The sequence below is a fragment of the Manis pentadactyla genome, chromosome 7 (genome assembly GCF_030020395.1).
Source record: "Manis pentadactyla isolate mManPen7 chromosome 7, mManPen7.hap1, whole genome shotgun sequence".
In the NCBI taxonomy this organism is placed as follows: domain Eukaryota; kingdom Metazoa; phylum Chordata; class Mammalia; order Pholidota; family Manidae; genus Manis; species Manis pentadactyla.
The window spans coordinates 133,947,944-133,973,565 of NC_080025.1; the positions used below are offsets into that span (position 1 = coordinate 133,947,944).

The 25,622-nt window shown below is 40.4% G+C and overlaps 1 protein-coding gene across 10 annotated transcripts in view; it reads right to left on the reverse strand.

Moving 5' to 3' along the window:
- Positions 1–25,622, reverse strand: part of DGKI (diacylglycerol kinase iota) — a 395,960-nt gene that overhangs the window by 174,203 nt on the left and 196,135 nt on the right. For 7 of the 10 annotated variants that reach the window (XR_008998562.1, XM_057504799.1, XM_057504798.1 and 4 more), the window contains 4 exons: positions 23,542–23,613; positions 20,103–20,219; positions 9,715–9,789; positions 9,103–9,201 (listed from right to left, as the gene is read on the reverse strand). Coding sequence is in view for 9 of the 10 variants with exons in the window: in XM_057504799.1 (XP_057360782.1) it covers positions 9,103–9,201; positions 9,715–9,789; positions 20,103–20,219; positions 23,542–23,613 (363 nt within the window). In the remaining variant the exon portion in view is untranslated. The remainder of the gene's footprint in view (positions 1–9,102; positions 9,202–9,714; positions 9,790–20,102; positions 20,220–23,541; positions 23,614–25,622) is intronic. The other 3 variants (XM_057504796.1, XM_057504795.1, XM_057504794.1) reach the window with 3 other exon arrangements.

Below are 25,622 nucleotides of genomic sequence, written 5' to 3' on the forward strand. Positions count from 1 at the left end.
CTCACGTGAACATTTTTGAGGTGTCTTAAATAATTATGACATGTACAGAGATGATCATCATGGGAAACACAAGGCAGTTCTGGAGATCAGTTCTTCAAGTGAATTGGGCAAAGAAGAAATGAAGAAGGATCTTTTCATTAAGAGTATATCAGAAGAGCTTTACAACTGAGAAGGGTAACTGACTTCAGATTATTATCCACCATAGCAAATAATATTTGATGAATAGGACAGCATTTGTTGCTTATAACTATGGTTCCTTTGTTAGATATCATGATGGCTCTTTCTTAAAATATTCCAAATTTTCGATATCTACTATGCTCTATTTCAGAGTCATCCTAGTACAGTAGAAATAACATGGTATTTGAGTCAGAACTTGAGTGTTCTAACTGGATGATTGTGAGCATTTATAATCTTGGAGAAATTCATATAAAATAGGAGGACAACATCTACTTGCCAGGGTGATTATGAGAATTAAATGCATCAGCAAGCGTTTCGCATCTAACGCAGTATGTGGCACAAAATAGGTCTTTGTAAAAGTTAGTCCCTTTCTCTTTTGCCTCTTGTTAATCTATTCATTTAATTACACTTGAGGGGGTGAGGGCTAAAGTGTAGTTCATAATTATCAAATTGCTATGCCAGTTGTTGTAGAGGCCAATGCAGGTCTTTTGTTCCCGTCTCATCCAAACCTGTAATTTAAAAGTTCTGCTTTATCATGTGCTTGCTATAAATTTAGGAATAACATTCTATCCTTAATTATTACAACTAATCCTGCAGTTTCACCAAATGACATACTGTGCTTCCTATAAAATACAGACATAGATTTAAACTCATTAATACTAACAAAATACTGGATCATTCTCTTTCTTCCCATGCCTAGCCTTGCTATCAAGTTAGTTGGGGATTATCTCAAGTAATCTTTTATGTTTAATAGGTAACCCCAGAGTCATTTCAATGGCCAACAAATTTATAAAAAATTTCCAACTGACTTGCTAGCAAATTAATTTTTCACTTTTAGATTCTGAGAGCAATATGAATTGTTAATGTTAATTACTTTTTCCCACCTTTGGCAATGGCAGAGCACACATCTCAATTTCAGCTTCTCCTCTTATGCATACAATACTAGTTAAAACCTTTCAAAAAAATAATAAAAAGCACTTAGAGGTTGTTTTCCTTCAAATAAAATTTCTCCAAGAGGTTTGAGCAAACCCACCATTTTGTTTTTGCTCATTTTCAATGTGTGTTAGTTGGAACACCTGATTTTCTACATTTGCCCTTTTGAGGAAGGGGTATTAATTAAGGCTGACAAGTTTTGCACTGTACACCTCTGGGAGGCGCCATTTATACTGTAGCCATTGGAATAATGCCCTCTGGAGTGGTGCACAAATAACTTACATAGTCACATGGCTACCTTATCAGAGTTTATGTTTCAAATATGATATAATTACTTCCTTTAAAAGTAATCTTTCTCAAATATATTCATAAGGAAAAATGGTGAGTAAAAAGTATTACACTGCTTGAAATCAGTGCTGGTGGGTAGAGAGAAAAGGTCTAATACATTGAAGTCAATTCTATTAACTTGCTGTTACCTCTAGGATAAGCTACTTGAGGGCTTTAATAGAGGTAATTTATTCAATAGAATAAATTTGATAAATACTAATTCACCAAGACAAGAGTAATTTACTTCTTTCTCACTGGCAGGATTAAATCTGCTCAGTCATTTATACAACTATTACTCACTAAGAAGTCCCAAATACTCTCACAGTCCTTGCATGCTATATGCCAAATGCAAACGCTACCACCGTTGTGCAAGAGAATTTTCATTTTCTATAAATGAAAAACTGGCTCACACATCAATTCCAACCCACTCTGGAGAGGGTTCTCTTACATCTGGCTGTAGATGTAATACCTCTTTGATCAGAGCTTTTGAAGATACTGTGAGAGTGGGTATTTCTTACAGAGTGATAAAACTATTTTCCAGCTCCCGGTGTTGGAGAGCAGGAGAGAACAACATCCCAGAAAATAAGTAGATTGTTCTAGAGGGAAAGGAACAAGATTCATCTATTTACCTACTGTGTGCTAGGCAGTTGGAGGTGGGGGAAGAGAGAGATGGACAAAACAGAAAAAAAATTCACTCTCTGGAGCAAGTTCTACATGATATGCATAGAAGAAAATAAAATGATTTGGGAGAATGGAAAACCCATTAAAGAATGGGTCTCTTCAAACAGGATATCAGCCTTCATTCAAGCATTATAACTCTTGCGTAGTCTGAAACATTGAGTTGTTACTAAGCAAGCCTTGGTTTATGCTGCAGGTATTACTGTGATCATGGAGAGAGCTGCCCAGATGATAAGAAAGGGCTGAATAAAAATTAGTGGAAGAGGTTAAGAAATATTTCAAACTGGTTCCAAACAATCCCAAGGATACCTAATTTACTTAATTAACACATATTAGGCTCCTCATCCATACCCATGTGTACACTCAGGAGCTCCGAAGACCAAAGCAAAATAAATTACATTAGTAAACGCTAGGGCAGAGGTGCCGTGGACAAGTATAAGTGGCCAGGAAAGACACTCTAAGCCCAGGTTTCAGGATTAGGTGAAGGCACCCTATGTCTGGCACCTGAACTGTACCTTCAAACATGTGTAGAGATAATCCCATTTCCCTCCTCATGGAGTAGAGGAAGAAATTTTCCAATAAAGCCACAAGATGTGTGAAACAGCAAGACATGTCATGGAAAATCTACATTGCATTCAGTCTTTGAACTGCGAGGCAGGAGTGGTGGGAGACAAAAGGGCCCTAGCAAGTTGTAGATTACATCATGCGAGCTGAAGAACATGGGCTTCATTTTACAGGAAATAAAGAGCCACTGAAATGGTTTAATCAGGGAAGCTGGACGGACATTTTGTTTAATCAGTCTAGCTCCAAACTCAGAAGCTAGATGTACAGGCCCTAGACCTATCAAAGAAGCTACAGACTGAAAGTTTGTATTCCTCCAAATCCATATGTTTGAAACCTAATCCCCAGTGTGTATTTGGAAGTGGGGACTTTGGGACGTGATTAGGTCCTGAGGTTTCAGCCCTCATGATGGAACTCATGCCTTCATAAAAGACCCCAGAGAGCTCCTCACCCCTTCCACATGTGAGGACACTAAGGATGACATGACGACTCTCTGTGAACCAGGAGCAGTTCTCATGGGGCACCAAGTCAGCTGGTGTCTTGACCTTGGACTCCCCAGCCTCCAGAACTGTGAGAAGTTTGTTATTAGGCTATAGTATTCTGTTATAGCAACTGAGTAGAGTGAGAGAGCTGCCCCCACATGCCCACCAATATTATGACTCGGAAAAAGGGACTTCCCATGGCTTCGTTATTGGGTTGTTTGAGTTCCATCCGTCGAGGCTGGCTTAACAAGAAGATTTTGAGACTGGATTTTGACATGTGCTGTCAGCTACTGGCTGCACCTCTGTCAGTTTATTCCAAGCACTAGGAACCTAAAATTTAATCTAAACATAATGATTCTTAATTTATGCTCAGGCTGAGCATCACAGAAAATAACATCTTCACTGAGGTTGTTTGTCTAAGTGTTTAGAAACAGTATGGGTGCTCAAATATTTGAAGTTTTTATCTCCTTCTCTCTGCCTTGGCTGACTAAGCCCCTAATTTAGGAGGGGCAGCCCTAGTCGGGTGGAGCCTGGCCACATACATGATGTGAATTCAGTCAGCATGAGTCTGTCCATACATTGGACACCCTTTCCTTCTGATAAGGTCCCTGGGAGTTCTGGTCCAGGGATCCAATTCATGCCACATCTCAACCCTGGGATTTCACACTGAACAGTGTGAGGAGGCAGCGACCAGACCCTCAACTCTCAGGACTGGCTAGCTAGAATCGCTCCAGTGATTAGAGCACCCGCTTAACCCTCAGTTTATAATCTATGTCACTGGAAGATGAAGTCATGAGAGAGCATGTGGGAGAGATAAAAGCAGGAAACCTCTGCCGATACCAAAAGGGTCTGTACGACTCAGAAAGATATTAGCTGGGGGTATCCAAGAAAAATGATAAATTCTGAAGTTAGAGCTGAGATAAATATGTAAGACAAGGGCTCATTCCTCAAGTCCTCAGGTCTCTCCACACAGAGGTGGGGACTGTGCAGGAATAAACCTTTTCTCCCACATACTACCTCTTTTCCACAGCAGGAGATGCTCAAAGTTGATATTGTGGTCCCTGACTCCAGGGCCTGTTTCCTCAAAACAATTCAGATCCAACAATAACTGTAGTGTGCCCACTTCTAATTCTCCCGAAATACCCAGCATCATTTCCACCTTAAATGTTGGAAAAACAGGGACAGTTATTATGACGCATCTGTGTAAAAGAAATGATTGTTTAAAAGAAGGATATAGGGCAGTCCCAAATGTTTCATCCCAATATATTTCTGAAGGTATTGGAAATTTTCCACACAAATAAAATGCTGAATTTTTTTTAAAGCTGTGAGCATTTTTCTCACCAGGAGATGGCGATATAGTCTAGTTATTTGTAGAACAGAAGCCTAAGCAAGTTTAAAACGGTTTGAAGCCCATGCTTTCAGGAGGAAAGGGCAGTGTTTTATATCTAGAAGCAGATAAACAAAGTAAATAAATGATTAAACGGCAAAAATCAGGATTTAACAACACAAAGTATTTCTGTTTTGAGCGCAGTAATAAGCCCTTGCTAATCCAAGCGTGGTCTCTGGGCAGAACCAACAGTTACAATCCTTGGGATTGTTTGGAACCAGTTTGAAATATTTCTTAACCTCTTCCACTAATTTTTATTCAGCCCTTTCTTATCATCTGGGCAGCTCTCTCCTAACAGCTTGTTAGGAAAGCAGGATCTCGGCCCCCCACCTCACCCCGACCCCGTCACTCATTCAGAATCTGCATTCTAACAGGATTTCCCAAGTGATTCATACACGCACATTAGCGCTTGAGAAAAAAAGATCTGTGGTTCTTAACATTAGCTACATGAGAAAACAAACAGGAGGGTTCTAGCGGGAAGGAGTCCGGCCCTCCAGGTTCTTAGTTATTCGTATTGTGTCGGGAAGACACCACCATCTTCTAAAAGCTGCGCAGCTTACGCTGATGTCCAGCCAGGCCTGAGAACCACTGCTTCAGCTCGGAGAGGAGCCGCCTTGGACATCATAAGGGCAAGCTGAGAGGCTGTTTCCGGAACAAATTCTCCTCTCAAATTCTCCCCTGCTGTGTTTCCTGCGCAGGCCTCAGACGCACCCTGAAACGACTCTAAGGACCTTTCTCTAAGTGTGCTCCACAAGCTGCCTGCCACAGACCCACCCGACAGGCTTACTGAATGTGGGCATTTCTGGGCCTCACCCCAGACCCACTGCATCGGGTTTTATAGGGCACAGCATTTTTAACAACTGTCTCGTGTTTTTTATTTACACAAAAATTGCCCCACTGGACTCTGGCAAGGGAGTAAGAGTCACAAGCTCAAATAGCATTTACCTAGAACTGAACACTAACTTTGGACTGAAATTGCCTGAAACTGAAAATTTCCAAGTAAGAATTCTGATGAATGGCTGTTTCAAAGGTTCTTATACCTGAGGATGTCAGTAAATACAGAGGTTATGTTACCATTCTCTGAACTTGTCCGTAAGTAATAGCGAGTGGTCTCCCCTCTCTGAACAGAATATATCGCATAAGGTTTGAGCACAGGAAACTCCAGAAGGAGAAACTCCAGGTGTGAAGGGGTTTGGCCCGTAGCTTCGCCTTCCTGGGTTCACTTGCCTTGTTTTCACTGCTACCCTCTGTCCTTCTTTGCCACTTTGTCTCAACTCTGGCTCATTTAGGTCCAAGGAAGAAAGGATGGGGGGAAAGTACGGAGGAAACAAGATTCAAGGGAGCGAGGAATGGGAGAAACTCGCTCTAATTATGTTAAATGAGGGTCACTTATTCATCCTCTGCCTCCCCATTATAAGCTAAACCTACCCTCATCTACCATGTAAAGGGCGCATTACCGCCGTGGCTTGGGAGCGGGCCAGCCCTACCGGAGGAGCCGGGTCATCTCCGACCATAACTCTTCCCTACGTCGTGGGATCAGGCTCTGCTTCCTCAGACTGAAGATGGAACCCTAAATACACTACGCAGCCCAAGGTCCATTTACACGATTTCAACTGTGTACATAAGGTGTTTGGATTTCTTTACAGCTTTCTCAACATTTCACTTTGTTAGAAACAGTGTTCTTTGAATTAGGCTTAGTAAAGAATCCTATTTTATAGAGGAAGTATATAGAAATGTGAAGTTATGTAACATTCATTTTGATTTGGTTAGGCATACTTCTGAGAATCCTAGCTATTCCGGAAGTGAACATCATTTGAGCAGCACATTCACAAGCCAAAATGTGTAAAATCAGAGTGAAGTCAATCAAGTCTTCTGTCTCTAGTAACTGGGCATTTTTTATATGAATATGTTACTGTCATCTCAATTCTTCAAATATGTCCTAACCTCTCTCCAAAATAATTCTTCCCTTTCCTGAATACCATCAATAACAAAGCCACTGTCCAGATAATCTGCTATAAAACCATGATAATTTACTTCCCTTTATGTACTTTATGTATTCCATTCATCCCTCTGTGCATCTATCTACCCATCCACATTTCCATCCTTCAGTCCATCTATCCATTCACCATCCATCCACTCATGAATCTGTCCATCCATGAATCTACTCGTTTATCCAATTTATGCCTAAGTTATGTGAATGTTTCCTTACTTGCATATATTCTCAATATATTCAAATTAACCTTTCTTAAAGATGCTTCCATCATATTATTACTCCTTTGTTTAAAAAATTTTTTGAAAATTAAGAACTTTAAACAGCAAAAAATGACTTTCGACTGAATAAATCCAAAATCCTCAGCCAAGTTTTAAGACATTGCTCCATAGGCTCATTCTAATCTTTAGTCCCATTCTTAAAAACTTAATATGCATGCTCTATTCATCATATTGTGCTCAGAATGAGTCATTTCCAACACATCTACTCTTCCATTCACACTGCTTATACAATTATTTTTCCACTACCATATGCCATGTACTAGAAATCATAAGTTCCAAGGTGCAGCCCCTGGCATTATAGAGCCTCTATCTTAGCAGTACACGCAGAGCACTTACGATGCAATTCACATAATACAGGTATGAACCAATGGTTATGGGAGCCTAGTGGACAGTGTGATTAATTTACAGAAATGGTTCAGAAAGGGGCTACTGAGCTTTAAAGGATGAACAGGAATTTGCCACAGTAGAGAAAACAAAGCAGATTACTCCAGCTTTCTCTCCCCTGCAGGACTAAGTAATGTCCACCTTCAACTTTAGCCCCTTCCCTGGCACCATTTCCTTAGTGCTCCCAAGTCACTGCTTGCCTCTCAAATTCCACAGCACTTTCAGTTTGATCCACTCTAGAACTTACAGTTAATGTTGTTTGAACTATTTTTCCCATTTACCCCTTTGGTATCATTAACAAATAAGATGTCCTCAGAAAATTCACTTAAGCTTCCTTGAGCTGTTTTCTATTTAGTGAAGTAGGATGTAACATTAGATGACCTCCGAAGTCCCCATCATTACTAATTTACACAGAAAGTGGAACAGGAACGGGCAGTATTTTAACTGGACTATCCACTCCTTAAAGGCAGGGATCACCTACAAGTTTCTAAATGCCCTAAGGAAAAAAGCTTATAATGACTTAATAAATGCATTTTATATAATGACTCAAGATAAAATATATTTGGCATTAGTTAGCATGCAGTGCTCTGGTGGTCAAAAGCACAGAGCCAATTATATTGGCTTTGCTCCATTCCATGGTCCCCAACCCTCGTTACGCTATAGGAGACCAGACTCAGAGAGTGGGTGAGGGTCAGGGCAAATCAAACCTCACTACCAAGGACCACTGCAGGCCCTCCCCAGTGACAGTCTTAGGGTCACCATCATTACAATATGAAGATCACTCAGCAACTCAAAAAAAAAGATGTTGAAAACAGATTATTTCTCTGCTTATGACATGTTTATTTTCCCTGCTCTCTACAATGTTAACAGAGATCTTTATATACAGCAAGCTATCAAAAATTTTTAAGAAAGGGAGGAAAGAAGGAATGGCATTTTCTTTAAATTACAAGCTCCCATCAAAGAAGCTTTATTGTAATGAACACATTCGGGAAAATGCCCAGTAGCTTTAGTAATAAAATCATCATCTCAGAGTGCTGGGTCAGTCCCACTTACGTGACTCCCTTCTTTACATGGTGTGAATATACAGTTTGGATTCTTTAGTTGCTTATTGGGAAACTTCAAGGAATCTTATCTCAAAATGTAAAATGACATTTACAATTTAATGGATAGAGAAAATATGTTGTCATCCAATCTACATGAAAATAGAGAAAAATCAAAGCCCACAGAAAAGAGTTGATATTCGAAGCCTTAGAAAATGGGAAGAGAATTAGACTTGGAGACAAAGACTTGAATTCTATAAGAAATTCTGTCCTTCAAAGATCGTGTCACTTTAGCTATGTCATTAAGCTTAACTTTTCTAAGGCTATTTCTTTATCTTCCAATGAGATGAATATTAATTATACTGGGGGATTTGGGCAAGGGCCAAATGAAGCCTGTTCCGGTGATATATTTTTTAAAGCATTGGTGATATGTTTGTTATGTTGAGGATTACTGTGAATGAAAAGTCATTGTTCTCTGCGTCCTCTGAGGATGGGGACAAAAATAGTCAGGTCTAACTTACAATAGGAAGAAAGAAACCTAAGTTTGTAAGATTTCTCCTAACTGTAAGAGTTGAGAAACCCTGAAACATTAACTAAGAGAGATTCTAGGATGACCTTTTTTGAATATCTGTAAGGAAAATGTCAGCAGTTGGTAGAGTCTTACTGGAAAGCAGAGGGATAAATCATAGACCTCTAGGTTTTTCCTAGCCCTGCAATGTGTAAGGCTACCCCATACTAGAGCAATAATAACCCTGTCCCTGAGAAACTGGTGGTCTCCCAATGCTTGGGGTCCTAGGTGGTGGAATTGTATTTTCAAGAAAGCACTGAAGCTTCCAAGTTAATCTCATGGAAAATGACTTACCTGGTTGCCTCCACTCTTGGGGTTCACAAACACAAGCAAGGGTTTCATGAGAGGTGAGGAGATAGGTTTTATCACGAAAGGACGACCTTTGTTCTCCTGCTGAAGGAAGAGAGCAACACCGTTGAGGCACACACCCATGACTTGAGAGACAGCCCCAAAGCAGTGGCAGTGCTACCAGCACCATCCCTGATCCTGGCTCCCCCCACCCAAGAAAACTACGTCTGGTTTCACAGGGCAGAGGTAACTCTAAATTGAACATTCCCTGTAAAGCTGAGATGACAGTAGCTCAAGCTATAATTTGCCCCTCAGAATTAAGCCATGCTTTTGACTTTCTTCTACACTCAAAGCATTCTAGAAATGTTAGAATCTTATCTTCATCATCGTTGGGATACCACTTCCACAGACAAATGCAAATGCTCTCTGAAAAGGCAGGAGCTTATTCATTTACTTTTCAAGAGATAGAAAGAATTCCAGTGTGGCTAGAGTACAGTGAGGGAAAAAAAGAGTGGTAGAAGACATTTCAGAAAAGTAAGCTCGGACCAGATGGGGCCAGACAGAGGCAGCTATGGAGAGAGGATGCATTTCATCAGGACATAATCCTGAAACACTTACTTCGGTTCCTCTTTTGCTGGCTTTTCTTTTAAAGCTTGTTCGCTTCTTCTTCCGATTTGAAGCCTTCAGAGAATTCTGTAGGGAAAGAAGGAAACGGCTGAGCTCAGAGGCAAACAGCCCATGAGCACTCCCATGCAGAACCATGTGGAAGATGATACGCAGCACATGCTGTTTGACTGCATGCTTCTCATGCTTTGACACTTCCAAGCCACCGTTCATGGGTAAGCCACAGACAGCAACCAGTCAAGTGCTTCAGAGCGAGCGACTGACTCCCCACCACACGGAGAAGCAGGGAATTAGAAGCCTGGAGGCTCTCATGGACTCACATAACAACACATGTTATACCTGCCAACCCTCCCAGTAAAAATGGAAGAATCCCAATTTCTCTGAGGGGCTCCAGTCTCCCGCCCAACCAGGTCCGTCTCCCGCCCAACCAAGTTCAAGTTCATCTCCTGGTATGGAGATCACCTATGTGGAAATGTAAAAAAGGAGGCCATTTTTCACGTTTTTCTTTTTGCTTTTTCTGTTTATTTTTCTTTTGGTAATGACCTGTTCTAGTAATAGGCATAAAATGACTCACCCCAATGGAACTTTAAGATCCAGCTATCCTATCAGTATTGATGACTGAGTTTTAAAATACAAAGACTCACCTTAATTTTTAATAGTAGAGTGGCTGTTATTGCTTCCTTTATTTAAAGATCTATTGGTTTAAAAAGTCTTCCCTCCCCTGGTAGCCTTGATTTTTTTCTTCTCTAACGGATGCCTCCAACTCCACTGTGAAATACGGTGACCCCAAATTTACTTTCTTGTCTTTCTCTTTCAAGGGATTTTATGAACCACAACTTTGTGATCACTTCGACTAGCCATCTACTCTTAATATTTGATACAGATGCTTTGAGAAGAACCTCTCTCTGCGGACAGTCACAACTCACTGGTTGAGGACAAAGCAAAACCAGATTTTATTAGTGGAGAGTCAACAATTAGACTTCCTTCTTCACAAAGGTAAGATGTTACTACATCACAGATATTTAACAAAGTGCTGAGAGCCTGAAATACAGAATTCTGAAAAGTTTATAAAAGTCTATACGCATGCTTTACTTGAGCAGTTAGAGTTTCAAACAGCTAGAAGAAACTTAGATAACTATTTTTCTACTTTTTAGGGTACTTTTTCTTGGAGCATTCAAAATAACCTTGGTCTAGAATATATCTTAACACATTCAAATGAGCAAGATTGAAACTATTTACCTGTTTAAAACTTTCATTTGGACCATGGAAGAAAATAAGTTGACATGTAGCCTATGCTCACCAAGGCTGAAGGTAACTTTCTTGAACTACCCTTTGTTCCAAAATTCTCCTCCTCCATCATATTAAAAGAATATTCAGGTTCTCTGAGTCTCACCAGAAAAAAGTTCCAGAAGCTCATGGGTTCCTGACCCCAGGTTCTCATCACTCACTCTAGATTATTCTTCTCCTGCAATAGATCTCCAAGTTTCTGAATTCCTTTTTAAAGAGATCTATTGTTATGTTCCTCTTTGGGGAAACGTTTACATTGTTAAGATATTTGCTATACTTTGACTACTTTCAGTTTGTTGAAAAGGGAAGAAATATTACTTGGAACCTTTCAAATGTTTCCTCAGTCAGATGTTCCAAGAAGAACGCCGGCAGCCGTGAGGCCGGCGGGATCAGCGTCTGTCTGACGGCAGTTAGTGAGGCTCTGAGTGGTTCTCAACCACCGCTGCGCACTGGCCCCACTCGGAGCACTTTAAAAACGCTGATACCTGCACTCCATCAAATATTCTTATTTAATTTTCTCAGGGAGGGGCCCAGGCAAAGATATTTCTTAAAAACTCCCCAGGCAATTCCACTGCATAGCCAGGGCTGAGAACCTCCGTTTGAAGTAAAAGGGCGAAGTGAGGAGGCTTACATTCTGGGGTAAGGCCAAAAACTATGGGGTGCAAGCATGACTTGTGGAATCTACAAGCCTGGGTATGAATTCTGGAGGTTCCCTGGTACCAGATCTGTGGCCTTGGCCAAGTCAGTCAGACTTTTGATAGAACAGTTTCTTAATTTAAAATGAAAGTGGTAATACCTACCTCACAGGACAGTTGTGAACTTTAAATGAGAAAAGGTATGTGAAACAGTTAGCTTGGTATCCATCCTGTGATAAACCCACTTCATAAATATTGGCTGCCTCCTTCACAGCTGTCTATATCCCCAGCACCTAGCACAGAAGCCCGGCACATAGTAGGATGCTCAAATCACTGTTGAAATAATGAGTCAGTCGTATAATTCACAACATTTACTGAGTCTCTCCTGAGTCTGGGAAGGATCCTTAGGAAGTGAATGCTGGTCTCCTACCTTCTTTGTTTAGGTTCATTTACCGCCAAGAGCAATGTGGGATGCCAAGTGCCCACAGGAATACGCTACGGGCCTTGGACTTGACAGGACTCAATAAATAAACTCCAAGAGGTAGGTCTGATGGATCAGGCTAAGATTATTTCCCGAACTTGCCTGATCATAGAAATCACAGTTTTTGAGATGCTTCTGATGATCAAGCATGTCTGGGAAACAGAAAAACACATTAAATTAAGTCTTGATGTCTGAAGACAGAGGAGGCAAGGAACTCAAATAGGAAACAGACACACGAAAAGGCCTTTTTTAACACAGATGTAGCAAATACAGGTGCTTCTGAGCCTCACCACACCAAAGGCCTCTGCGGCCCTCTCCATCTCACAGAACAAGAAGGAGGGAAAGATCAAACTCAGTGGCTGACCTACAGCACCTGGACGCTCCTATGGGAGCTCCGAGTAAGCTTACAGCCCTACGGATAGTCAAACAGAAGATAAGCAGCACGGAATTTCACAGCACGCCTCACAGTTCCCAAGGCTTCCTTCTATCCACGTGTAAATGTGGATCTCTCTAAATATATAACCCCTTTTAGATGGCAGCATAATGCAGTGAGTAACAGATGGATGAGCGGCAGATCTGGGTTGTGCTTCAGCCATGACAAGACAAGTCAGCAGACTTGTGAATCTACACTGAAACAATACTGGGTCGGTGTTGTTGGGAAAGTCAAACAGAATAGCATGTTTTCAGGAATGCAAAGATTATACCAAGAAGCTATTGTGTAGAATTGCTGGTGATGTATTCAAGAAACTTTTCATACTTGTCCTGTGTTCTAGAACAAAACATACTGTTATCAAGGGCAGCCAACACAGTGATACAAAGGGTTCACTTTGCAAGTTAAACACTATCTGAACAGAGGGACGCTGTACCCTCGTTTGGATTTTCGCATTCTTCTGATTCCAACAGCATGCCCCTGTATAGTCTATGCCCATTCTTTTGTCCAAGGAAAGATAAAGGCTTTTTGTTCTCTTGTACCAGGTATCAGGGCAGTATCACCTTGCCACAGAAATACCCTATAAACAAAATCTCTGTCATCATTATGGCTCCTTCCTGGGCTGTTAGGAAATGCCTGTGGGTGAATCACTCAACTGTGAGTGAAGCTTAACTACCTGGTATTACTCTTCAGGGTTTTCCCACATTAGAGGATCACAAAGGACTGCTTATAACAACGGATCTAAAGAGAAGATATCTCACTTCACCCAAATGAAGCTTCTCCCCCATCATACACAGGACAAAAGTCGGATGGATGGTAGGAGGGAGTGTCATGGACTATGGCTATTAAAGAGCATTCTCCCTCTGTCCTGCTCCAGAAGCACCACACCCAAGCTTTTTGGGGACAGTCAAGCAGAAAATAAAGAAAACACATTCCAAAAGTTAAGGACAGGGTCTCAGCAGCTTCTCAGGTATTCGGCTAAATCTCAGCAAGTATTCCTTAACCTTCAGAATCGACCAAAGGAAACGGCTTGGCAACTCTGAGGGCTATTTTTGGTCACCAATATTGTGGGGTCATGGTCTCCAGAATTTTAAGATTATCAAAAAAGAATAAGGACTACCACAAAAAAAGCCCATACAGGCTAGAAAGGAGGTGACTGCAGTGTTTTTACGTAGATCGTTAGAAATAATATAAACATCCATCAATAGGGAATTGGCTAAATAAATTGTAATATAACCATAATATGGAATATATATAGCAGTTACTTTCATACAAGATTCTTTTTTTTTAAGTAAAAAAGGCTTTAAAGATTTAACTTGTTTAAACAACCAAAATTTTAGCCTCCAACATTTTTAGTCAAGAGGAGAAATGCTGACATCTTTAAATATATATGTGACTTTAAATATATCAACAGATTCAGCAGTATTTCAAGGTGTACTTGGAGCACAGGTAGACCCCAGGTTGTGGTCCCTACTCTGTCTCTTTCCACCCTCTCCCTTAGAATCATCCTCTTTCCACGCTCTTTCATTGTTATACAGATGGCTCAGAGATCAATAACTTCTGTCCTGACCCAGGTATGGCTGTCCAGTGTTCTCATCTGCTGACGTACAACCTTTATTTGATACCTACACTTCTAAGTCAGCAAAAAGGAAGATAACAAGAGCTAACATTTATTGTTTACAATGAGGTAACTACTGTTCTATTTTTTGCTTTACTTATTGCTTTTGTTATTTTTTTAGCTCATTAGTCTTCATGAAAGCCCTATGAATTGGGTACTAGCATTATTTATACTTTGCAGATGAGAAGCTGAAACAGAAGACTTAGTTGTTTAAAATTATACAAGTAACTAAATAGCAGAGCAAGGTTATGAATCCAGGCAGTGGGGCTCATAAGCTAGAGGTTTTAACCACTACTATATTGGCTGTCCCCCAAGCTCATCATATGCCAGAATTAAATTGATTAAATTACTTAATGGTTTTGGAACCCATAGGAGCAGGGACCACCAAAATTTTAAAGCTATCTGACTCAGCAAGGCAGCTAGGCAGCATGGCATATCATTAAGAGCTTGGTTCCCAGAATCATAATTCCTAGGTTCAAATACCACCTCAAGCTACTTAATGACTGTATGGCCCTAGACAATTTACTTGGCTTCTCTATCCCTTGTTTTCCTCAGTTGCAAAATGGTAGTAATAGTATATCTGCCTTATAGGGTAATGTGATAGAAAGAGATACTGAATGTACAGTACTTAAAATATTTTCTAATGCATATAAAAGCATCATAAATGTTAGCTCTCCTTATTCTTACAATTGTCCTGAATCCTGGAAGACAGTAAAAGGTGCATGATGAAAAAACTGGGGCTTCAGCATCCAGACTATGAACTATAAATCTATAAATACCATCTCCCATTAAATGTAGCCAAAATTTCTTAGAGAAATGGCTGACTCCAGGTATGGACAGGAAATGCAACAAGATGATCCTGGCACATGTTATTCATGAAGCCAAGAAAGCCACCAAAACACTCATGGCTCATGAGAAATGGAGACAGGAGCCACTTGGAAGGGGTTCTAACTGTCTGAAGATAGAATATGAATATAAGAAGAAGAATGATGTTGATGGATTGAAACACATCATATATATGTGTGCTTAACATATAATGTATTACAACATATACTATAACATATAATGATATAAGTTCATCATTCATAATGATATTTTTCCAAAAGCCAATGTCACCACCAGCACTCTGAGCCACTGAAAGAAGCTGCTATAGTACCAACTTACTACTCTGAAAATTTACAAAGATAAAAGTTTAAGCATTTGTCATATACTTGCGGGTAATAAGAGTAAGGTCTCTTTATAGAAAAATCAAAACTAAAACATGAAGAATAAGAACTAGAAAATCACCCTTTCACAACTCCTAGCAATAGATTTAGGTAATAATCCTTAATGGATAAAATAATAAATGAAAGGCTGGTGGCACCTTCATGTTAGATAGACTAGGAGGATAGCTCCCAAACTCATTTATTAATCTTTGGTTTTTTTGCTTAGCTGAATAATTCTTTTAATCAGCAAAATAAATACTTATTGGTGCTATTTTTTTTTCACTTGGATTATCTTCGTTGATCAATCTTATCAGATTGATCAACAACCCAATATTATGTTCCTTTGAAAGCCACACCATAAAAAATACCTTTTGATGAAAAATTAAACATGAATCTAATTGAGTCTATATTGCTAAAGATTATTTTACAGGAAAAAATGGCAATCATGGAAATCATTTCAAAACACAATAAGGAAATAAATGGCATAAAAAATAAGAGGAGATTGTTATAAAAAATAAGAGGAGATTGTTATAGAATAAAAGAGACTTAAGAGATATGGCAACCAAAAGGCAGTTGTGGACTCTGGATCCTGATTTGAAAAAATAACCATAAAAAAGATCATTTGAAACAGTCAGAAGATATTTGAAGGATTACTTTTGATGGGTGAGGTAGTACTACGTGGTTGTCCAAAATGTTACCTTTTAGAGAAGCAAAATGAAGGATTTACAGACTAAATGATATGCTAAGATGTGCTTTAAAATACTCTAGCAAAAGAAAAAAAAAAATACCTCCACTTCCAGGGAGACGGAGTACATGGGGTGGGGCCAGGAGAAAAACGGCTGTGGTTATGAAATGGCAACATGAGGGACGCAGGTGGGGACAGACTGTTGAGTATCTTGACCAAGTCAGTGTCAACATGCTTCTTGTCATAGTAATACTGCAAGATATTTCCATGGAGGAAACATCTGTAAAGGGGACATGGGATCCCTCACCATTATTTCTTACAACTGCATGTGAATCTCAAATGATTTAATTAAGAAAAAAGAAAATAATCGTGTGGCAAGGGATAGATGAAAAACAATGGCAGAAAAGTTCATGGTCACAGGAGAATTTGTTATCTTCTCTCTTCACTTGCTGGGGAATTTCATTAATGTAAAATTTTCTTAAAGTTTAGAAAGGTAAATTTACAATTTCCCTGCCAAGTGGTATTGTCATCTGATTTTCCAAACTGGTCTAGATCCAGTCTTCCCAAATCCCACACCTCTAGGTTATCCCACACACTTTTACTAGTTGTTTCCTTCCAAATTTTTATTCTTATTCCCTTACTTAAAAGGATAAAGTTCATAGGCATCAAAAATCCACCTTCCCCACAAATATGAAACCAGATTTCAATGAAAATGGGTTACTTGAACTGAATATTTAATATAAAGCTCATAGAGAGATTACCGAATTTTAGGGGAAAAACACACCTTATGCTCATCCCCTTGCAAAGCTTCCAGTGCATTCTAACTAGTCTCACAGCACCATTCACATAACACTGGACACAGTACACTTGCTCATGCTATTTTCCTGCCTGCTATTTCTTCTCTTCTCCACTAACTAAATCTCATCCACATTTAAAGATGCAGAATAAAACCCCTTGTGAGGCTCTCTCTGATCTCTCAAGATAACTACAGTTGACCCTTGGACAATATGGGTTTGGATTGTGTGGGTTCACTCATATATGGGTTTTTTCCAATAAATAAATTAGAAAATTTATTGAAGATCTGTGACAATTTGAGAAAACCTTTTCTCTAGCTTACTTTAAGAATACAGTACATAATACATATAACATATGCATTAATCAACTGGTTATGTCATTGAGCTTCCAGTCAACAGTAGGCTATTAATAGTTAAGTTTTGGGGAAGTCAAAAGTTATACATGGATTTTCAACTGCATGGGAGCAGGGTGGGGGTGTTGGCACCCCCCAATACCTGCATTGTTCAAGGGTCAACTGGACACAGGTCTTCAGAGCAAGGCTCATGTATTATAGCACAATGAATAGTAGCCTTCCTGACATCATTGAAGTTTTCAATGAAAATGGGTTAATTTAACTGAACATTAAATATAAAGCTCATAGAGAGATTACTGAATTTTAGGGTAAAAACACACAAAGAAGTAAAAATGTTAGATTTTAAAGTAACATTAAATTGGTAATCAGTACACTTGAATTTCAAACCCGGTACTACAATTAAACTTTATGTCACCTTGGGCAATTCATTTAACATCTCTTGGCATTTGGCTCTAGAATTCAGGATGAAAGGACCAGACTCCCCATTTTTTGTTTTTTATTTTTTTTAATTTCTGACAGAACTTTATTATTTTTGTTATCCCAGTGTTTGAAAATGGTATATTGGGGTCATTGATATTGTTAACACAAGGATTACAGGTTTGTATTTGCCAAAAAGACAAAATTTGTCCATTTCTGTTCTTTTTTTTTTTGAGAGGGCATCTCTCATATTTATTGATCAAATGGTTGTTAACAGTTAACAACAATGAAATTCTGTACAGGGGACGCAATGCACAATCATTAATCCACCCCAAGCCTAATTCTCATCAGTCTCCGATCTTCTGAAGCATAACGAACAAGTTCTTACATGGTAAACAAATTCTTACATAGTGAATAAGTTCTTACATGGTGAACAGTACAAGGGCAGTCATCACAGAAACTTTCGGTTTTGATCATGCATTATGAACTATAAACAATCAGGTCAGATATGAATATTCGTTTGATTTTTATACTTGACTTATATGTGAATCCCACATTTCTCCCTTATTATTATTATTATTATTTTTTTTTAATAAAATGCTGAAGTGGTAGGTAGATGCAAGATAAAGGTAGAAAACATAGTTCAGTGTTGTAAGAGAGCAAATGTAGATGATCAGGTGTGTGCCTGTAGACTAAGTGTTAATCCAAGCTAGACAAGGGCAACAAAACATCCACGGATGCAGAAGATTTCTCTCAAAACAGGGGGGGTGAGGTTCTAAGCCTCACCTCTGTTGATCCCCGATTTCTCACCTGATGGTCCCCCTGCGACTGTGCCTGTCTTGAGATGTTTCTCCCTTGAGGAATCTTACCCGTCTCTGGCTAACCAGTCATCTTCCGGGGCCATACAGGGAAATGTAAAGTTGGTAAGTGAGAGAGAAGCCATATTGTTTGAAAAGGTTGGCTTTTTACTTCTTTGCAGATTTATGCCCTGTGGGTTTTATGCTCAGCATTTGTCTTAAGGTATCTTTACCACTTGGAAGAATTATGATACTCAGTAAATTCGATATGACGCATGAATTCTATTTAAGGGTTGTAATTAGGAAGGAAGAAGAAAAGCTACAGAAGTAGCAGGCAGAAGAAAACATGGGAAGATTGGTTATTTCTTTGACATATCTTCTTGTAGAGTAACTTCAGCATGTATAGGTTTTAAACTACTAATTAAATTGCACACACACATTAACATAATAGGAGTACAGTTACATAACCAAAGCATACCTGTAATTACCAGCCATCTCCAGTGAAACCAAGAAAACCAGTTAGGCATCCTATGCATTTGTGAAAACTTATATATGATATGATGGATATTGTCTAACTGAATTTGAATAGTTTGAGAAAAATCAGACAATTTAAAACAACACATTCCTGGGAACTGTTCACATCCCATATATTCTTTTAACAGTAGATACAGACTCCCCATTTTTTAATGTGGAGATACTGTACTTGCCTAAGGAAAAGATTTCCCAAGGGATTCCATGGACTGTAACTTGGAATGAATGTTAGTCATCAACAAAGGCTAAGCTTTATATAAAACATGCAAAGCAATACAGTGCCCTGATCCATAGTTTTTAAATAAAATTGAGTCAGTGATAATAAACAGCATGAGGGTTTTGGAGACCACATGAGTAGTACAGCCATACCTTTTAAAGACAGTACAGTTAATAAGACTTCCTAAGATACCCGCACCCTAGGGGAGGTATAATTTTCTCCCTATGGCATGAACAAGTGCCATCCCATAATTTGGAGCTAACTATCTAAGATGTGTAGTACAAGGTAGAAATTTTTCTATCAAAGATTGACCTTGTTGAGAAAACACTAAGGTTTCCCAGAATACTGCAGCGAGACTCTACGACAGAAAGTACAATGAGAATTGAACACAGAATAAGATTAGACAGGAAGAGGACAAATTCTACTCTGCCTTAAGAAAAGCATTGTGCTCTAAGCAGCTGTTGGGTATTTAGGAAGGTCATGACCCACAGTCTGCTGTTCGGGTGGGTAGTGGTGGTAATCTCAACCAAACAATGAGGCTTGCACAGTTTGCCCCACCACCACCACCACCACCATCCACTCCCTGGGGACGCCCAGGCCGGAAGAGAAGAGAGCTGTATAAGAATCGTCTGTAGCCACCACTAGCACTTAATGAACTCAGAACACACATCAAAGACAGTATGGTGAGTGGGAAGGAAAGCTTCCTGCTGCGGAACTTTGATTTCTGTAGGAAGAGGATGTTGGTTCCATGAGAGAGCCCAACACAGTAAAGAGATGGGCTAATGACACGAACTGGGGAAGCTAGGCATGGGGCCGTGGGGATGATGAGCAGAGATCGGAAGGACCCAAAGACTAGTAAGGGAGAAAAGCAGGAAGCAGCATTTACTTTTTCTCTGCAACTGGCACAGCAGCACCAGGGTCCTGGCAGTTACCTGAGGTTTCTTCACCTTAATGATCCAGGTGGGTGGGACAATCACAGCAGCATGAGCCCCCAGGGAGCAGGGTTCCTCAATGTGGTGCAGCATGAAGCAGGTCACCTTATTGTGGAACTGAAGAGAAAAACAGGCCAATAAACAATTTTGTGCAAAGGACAAGGAGGAATAAGTACATGTACGCACACACACACACACACACGGAGGAATAAGTACATGTACACACACACACACACACACACACACACACACACACACACACACACACACACACACACACACACACACACACACACACACACACACACACACACACACACACACACCAGCCCCTGGAGCTTCTAGACCAGGTTCCAAATTATTCCACTTTACAAACTGATAGCAAGAAAGGACAAGGCCAGCAACAACTTCACAACCTTTTAATAGGATGTTTATATAAAGATGTTAGTGTCCTGGAATGTTCTATTAATCTGAACTTTGTACATTATTTTGTTTCAGTTGACTTGCGCTGATCACAGACATGGTAGGCAAGCGGAAAGGCGGTGCCTGCCATCTGCCTCTCCCTTTTCTAGCCACAGACGTAAATCCTTCCCAGGTAGTCATTCCGGTTTGAGGGACCCAGGACAAAGCAAAATGTCTCTTCTAGAGAGAAATTAATCCAAGAGGTAACAAAGAACAAAAAGATGGCTTCTGCTGGGTTTGTTTAGGGCTGCAAAAATAATAGAATAGCCACATTACTCTTGGCAAGTCTAAAATGATTTTTATTTTTGAAAGGAAGTAAATGCAGCTTAATAATCATAACAATACTTCAGTATTAGGGGTTTAACTCTATACCCCAACAGACTGAAGGACCTTAGGGCAATCATATTTTCAATCACCTTTTGTGCAGCTATAAAGTAATAATGATGTGTAGTAACATTTGTTTTCTAAAAAACAAAATCCACATTTCACAATAATTATGGGTCTTAAAATTTTAATCACAGTGATTTTTTTAAAATTTAACATTAGTTTCTACTTGGATTATACTTATGTGACCACATAATTTATCATCTTAATGAACAATTTTAAGAGTGAAAGGGAGCATAGATAATAATTATGTTGAAACAGACATAAATTAGGACTGTCTCAGGAAAACTGGCAAAAATGGCCACGCCAATTATCACAGCAGAGCGATTTTGTCTTCATTTCTGCAAATCTTCACCATCTGACATGATCCAGTGGCTAATTACTAAGTCAATTAAGCATGAAATACAAATAAATAATTAATAATTCCCCTACTGCCACTTATTTGTGATCTGCAAATAGTTAGATATACCTAAGAAATATGATTTGAGTACCTTATTTAAAAAGTGACCTTTCTTTTTGGCAATTCAAACATCCCCAAAATGTACGGCCATTGCATTTCTGAAATGGTCACGATCTCAAGAGATTGTGTATTTCAACTCCCTCATTTTATACCTGAGAATATCCACTCTAGAGAGACAAATGGGTGTGTCCCAAACTGCATAACTTTGAATTGAGGGAGTCAGGACCTGAACCCAGGAAACCCAGCTTTCAAACCCTGGTTTTTGTTTTTTTTTTGCTGCAGAAAATGCCCATAGAGGGCACTTGTTTGACATGAGATACCCTAGAAGGGATTACCTGTAGTGTTAAAATATAACACCACTGTAAATTTTCTTAAAATGTTTCGTATTTCTAGTCCTTCAAAATCACTTCTACAACATGGGACCCTGGTAAACTGAGAGGCCCTGGCCAAAGGTCTGCCACCGTGGTCCAGTGAAAGTTGTCTTGTACTGATCCAGCTGGACTGTTGATCAGTGGGAAGAGCACATATGTTCACTGTAAACCAGGATTGACTGACCCTGGATGAGCCATCGACCCACAGCCTGGTAGCTACGGAGGTGGGAGCAGATGCAGCCTATGTGAGCACCATGCCGCCAGTGATGCCTCCCAGCAGCGGGGTCTGACCACATCAGGGAAACTGGCAGCAGAGAGACTGCTGGGGACACCTGGCCCCCAAATCTGCTTCCTCCTCTCTAGGTGGAGATACTGCCTTGATGGTATAGTTTCATCCAAGGACTAAGATGGCCTTATATTTGTGAACGTGTTCTTAAACACAGCAAAAAGATGACTTGTATAACAATTAACTGGTAGGAGATGGAAATGCCAAGAATAAGAAATGTGGCAGGATCGTGACACAGAAAGCACTGAGCTTTCCAACCAACGCATCCCTCCCTAGGGATCACAGCTTCTCCTGATACGTGGAGGCCGAGAGAAACTATGCTAGAGAGATTATTAGATTCAATCCTATGTAATTCAGAAGTTTTTGACCCATAAAAATGTCAACTTCATTTCGACTAAATACATCTGCTCCTGCCCATCGTCTTGTTTGCTAGTTAAATCTGATGTGTGTAGAGTGCTGAAGTTGTCCTGCAAACCCTTAACCTAGCTGAAACCCCACAGCCCTCTCTTTTCAGGTTGGCTGTGCAATGATGGGACTATTTATCCCCGTTTTTATAGTCATTCAAAAGAGTAGGTGAACTGAAAGACTGGAGCAGGGGTCCACAAGCATTTTCTATAAAGGCCCAGACAGTAAATATTTTAGCCTTATGGGTCCATACTGTTTCCGCTTTAACTATTCAACTCTGCCCTTGTATGTTGAAGTGGCCATAGACAATGCATAAATGGATGGGTATGGCTGTACACCAGAAAACTTTATTTTCAAAAATAGGCAGAACAGTATTATGGGCCATACTTTGCCAACCCATGAGTTAGAGTATATGTGTCTGGTTTAAAAAAAGAATAGCTATATAGGCAAATAAGTGAGAAATGAACCATCTGCTTGTGACAGAGGTGTTAAAAAATGGAAAACGGATACTTATAAAGTAAACAGAGAAATTACTATTGGATCCTAAAGAATATGTAAGTTCAGATGCAAGGAAGAGTTGCATTTCCAACCTAAGGAGGATACGTGACCACCCTCATCCTAAAACAGCTCCACAAAAAATGTCACCCACATCAAAAACAGAACCCAGACCTACACGCCAGTGTTAGAGGGCTTATCTAATGTTGCATGTGGCTTGGTTCCTAATGTTGCAGCTTCCTTTCGTAGGAGAAGTTGTCAACAATCTAGTGTAGTTGAGTTGAAAAAAGTGGTCAAGGAGTGAGAAGTCGTCAATTCTAGACCCAGGGTTAGAACCAGGGGAGGATTTTCCGTCTCTGATCCCAGGGTTCATGTTTGTAAAGGAAGGGGTTAATTTTTCTCTAGTTTTTCCTAGCTCATCCATGCTATAGTTCTATAGTTCTATTGTTCTATGCTCCAAGGATCCTATATGAGAGAAACAGTACTTAAGTTCTGCTTACGGAAACCCAAGCAATGACAGAAGTCTGTTTTGAGAAAACATGAGCCCACTTTGTTTCATTTTGTCCCCAAACTTACCGCCTGCTTGCACCAGGAACAGCTGATAGCCACAATCTCTTTACTATGGAAGGAGAATTTTTGCTGGAAACCCTGGGATGTTATGACAAGAGATAGAGAGTTTAAAACCACGCCAATCACAGAGTGCGTTTGCTCTCCTAAAGCCCAAAGTGAGCACAGGCAGAACTCCTCCCCCGACTCGAGGTCACTATACAGCAAATGGCACGTTCATCACTTACGTTCCCCACCTTTCCCCCACAAGAACTCCCTATTCCTGAATCAGCTGGAGCAGGAGCGGGGAGGCACCAGTATTTGCTGTACCACTAACTACTCAAAAAGAGTTGACTTTTTTCCCCAAATGAATGAGGTTCTGATATGTTCTTATCATCAGAAAAGCCACTCTTGGTTCACATGGTTCTTCATAATGGTGGTCACCCATCTTGGAGGTTCTCTACAACTTCAATTTCTGAGACCCCCACAAAGAGAGAAATTGTGGATCAGGGAGTTAGGACCTAGAGGTCAGAGTCTGGGAGAAGTTCAAGGGTGCAGGACAGAATTCAAACACGTCATCCTTCTTCCCTTGGGATGTCATGACTCAAAACAAGAAACTTTCAACTTTTATTCTTCCTCAGCAAGCAGCAGTGAGATTAATGGAATGGTAAACACAATTCTCTTAAGGGAACAAACAGAATTACTTTTCCATCAAGAATGGAAGAGATGCTTTTTGGCTGCTGACGTCCCTAAATAATTACAAGAAGTACGCAGTAATGCTTGAAGAATTTCTCTCAGCCTTCCCAAACCTCATCCATTTCTGTCGCCTGTGAAATCTAAACCCAAACAACCTAATAATGCAGGGCCATGACAAAAAAATTTTATAACAGCGCTTTTGTAAAGAGGTTAAAAGAAAATGAAGATGTGATGGGCAGGAAAGCTATTAAGGTATTGGATGAGTAAGTCTTGCTTAGTGTTCACAGATCATTTTAAGTTAAAAAAATCAATTTACACATTATTAAAAGAAGTCCCAATGGCATCTTGCAGTCCCAGGAATACCCCCCTGCCCGCAGCACGGTGTATGCTATGGAGCATTTCCTCCTTTCTGAGACTCTCGCCTCCCACGGTTCCCTAAAGCTCATCCCGGCTCTCCCTCTCCAGCCCCTTCTCCAGTCTCACGCATGCGCACATCCGACCAGGACTAGTTTCAGTCCTTTGTGCTCTGCAATCCCTCCTTAAATCCTTCTCTTTTGCCCCAACCTCAAGTCTCACTTCCACAAATATGACCTCTTCTTAACATCAGACTCTCCTGGACTTGGGAAGAATTTTCTCCATCAATATCCCTTTCCAAACAACTGAAGGGATAATAGAACCGTTCTCAGCACAGAGGAGGTACCATAGCAAGCCTACGCCGGCTATGCCTACGAAGACCTGTTTGCAAGGCCTGCCTCTCGGCCGGCATTGGGGCACCTGGGTTTCGGGAGGAGCTCCCCGATCCCCAGAGAGGTTACGGATGGCCCACTGTGCGGCAAGTGTCCATGCAGACCACGAGCTTCATGCAGAACAGCTGCTTTCCTGCCGGGCGTCTGGGAGTGGGTCTGTGCTGTGCAGAGAGGGTGCTTATGTAACCAGCCCCCAATAAACACCCTGGACACCAAGGCTCTAATGAGACTGGCGGGCAGTATGTCACACACACTGGCACAACCAGGGTTGGAGGAACTGAGCACATCCTGTGGGGCTGTTAGGAGAGGACTCTTGGAAGTTTGCACCTGGTTTCATCCAGACTTTGCCCCATGTGCCTTCCCCTTTACTGATTCTGCTTTGTATTGCTAATAAAATCATAACTGTGAGTAATATGTACTGAGTCCTTTGAGCCTTCCTAGTAAATTGCTGAAATGGCAGTGTTCTTGGGGGCCCCTAATACTCTCATCTTTCCCCAGACAGTAAGTCTTGCTGTGCCTTCCTCTGTCAACGACAGTCTCATTTTCCCCCGGAAAGGATGCATGCCCTGTTTGCAAAACATGCCCAGACTGAATTATTGGTGTCCACGTGTTTATTATGGCTGTGGCGGCCAGCAACAGCCCGCGCAGGCCCCAGCGTCTGAGAGCTAG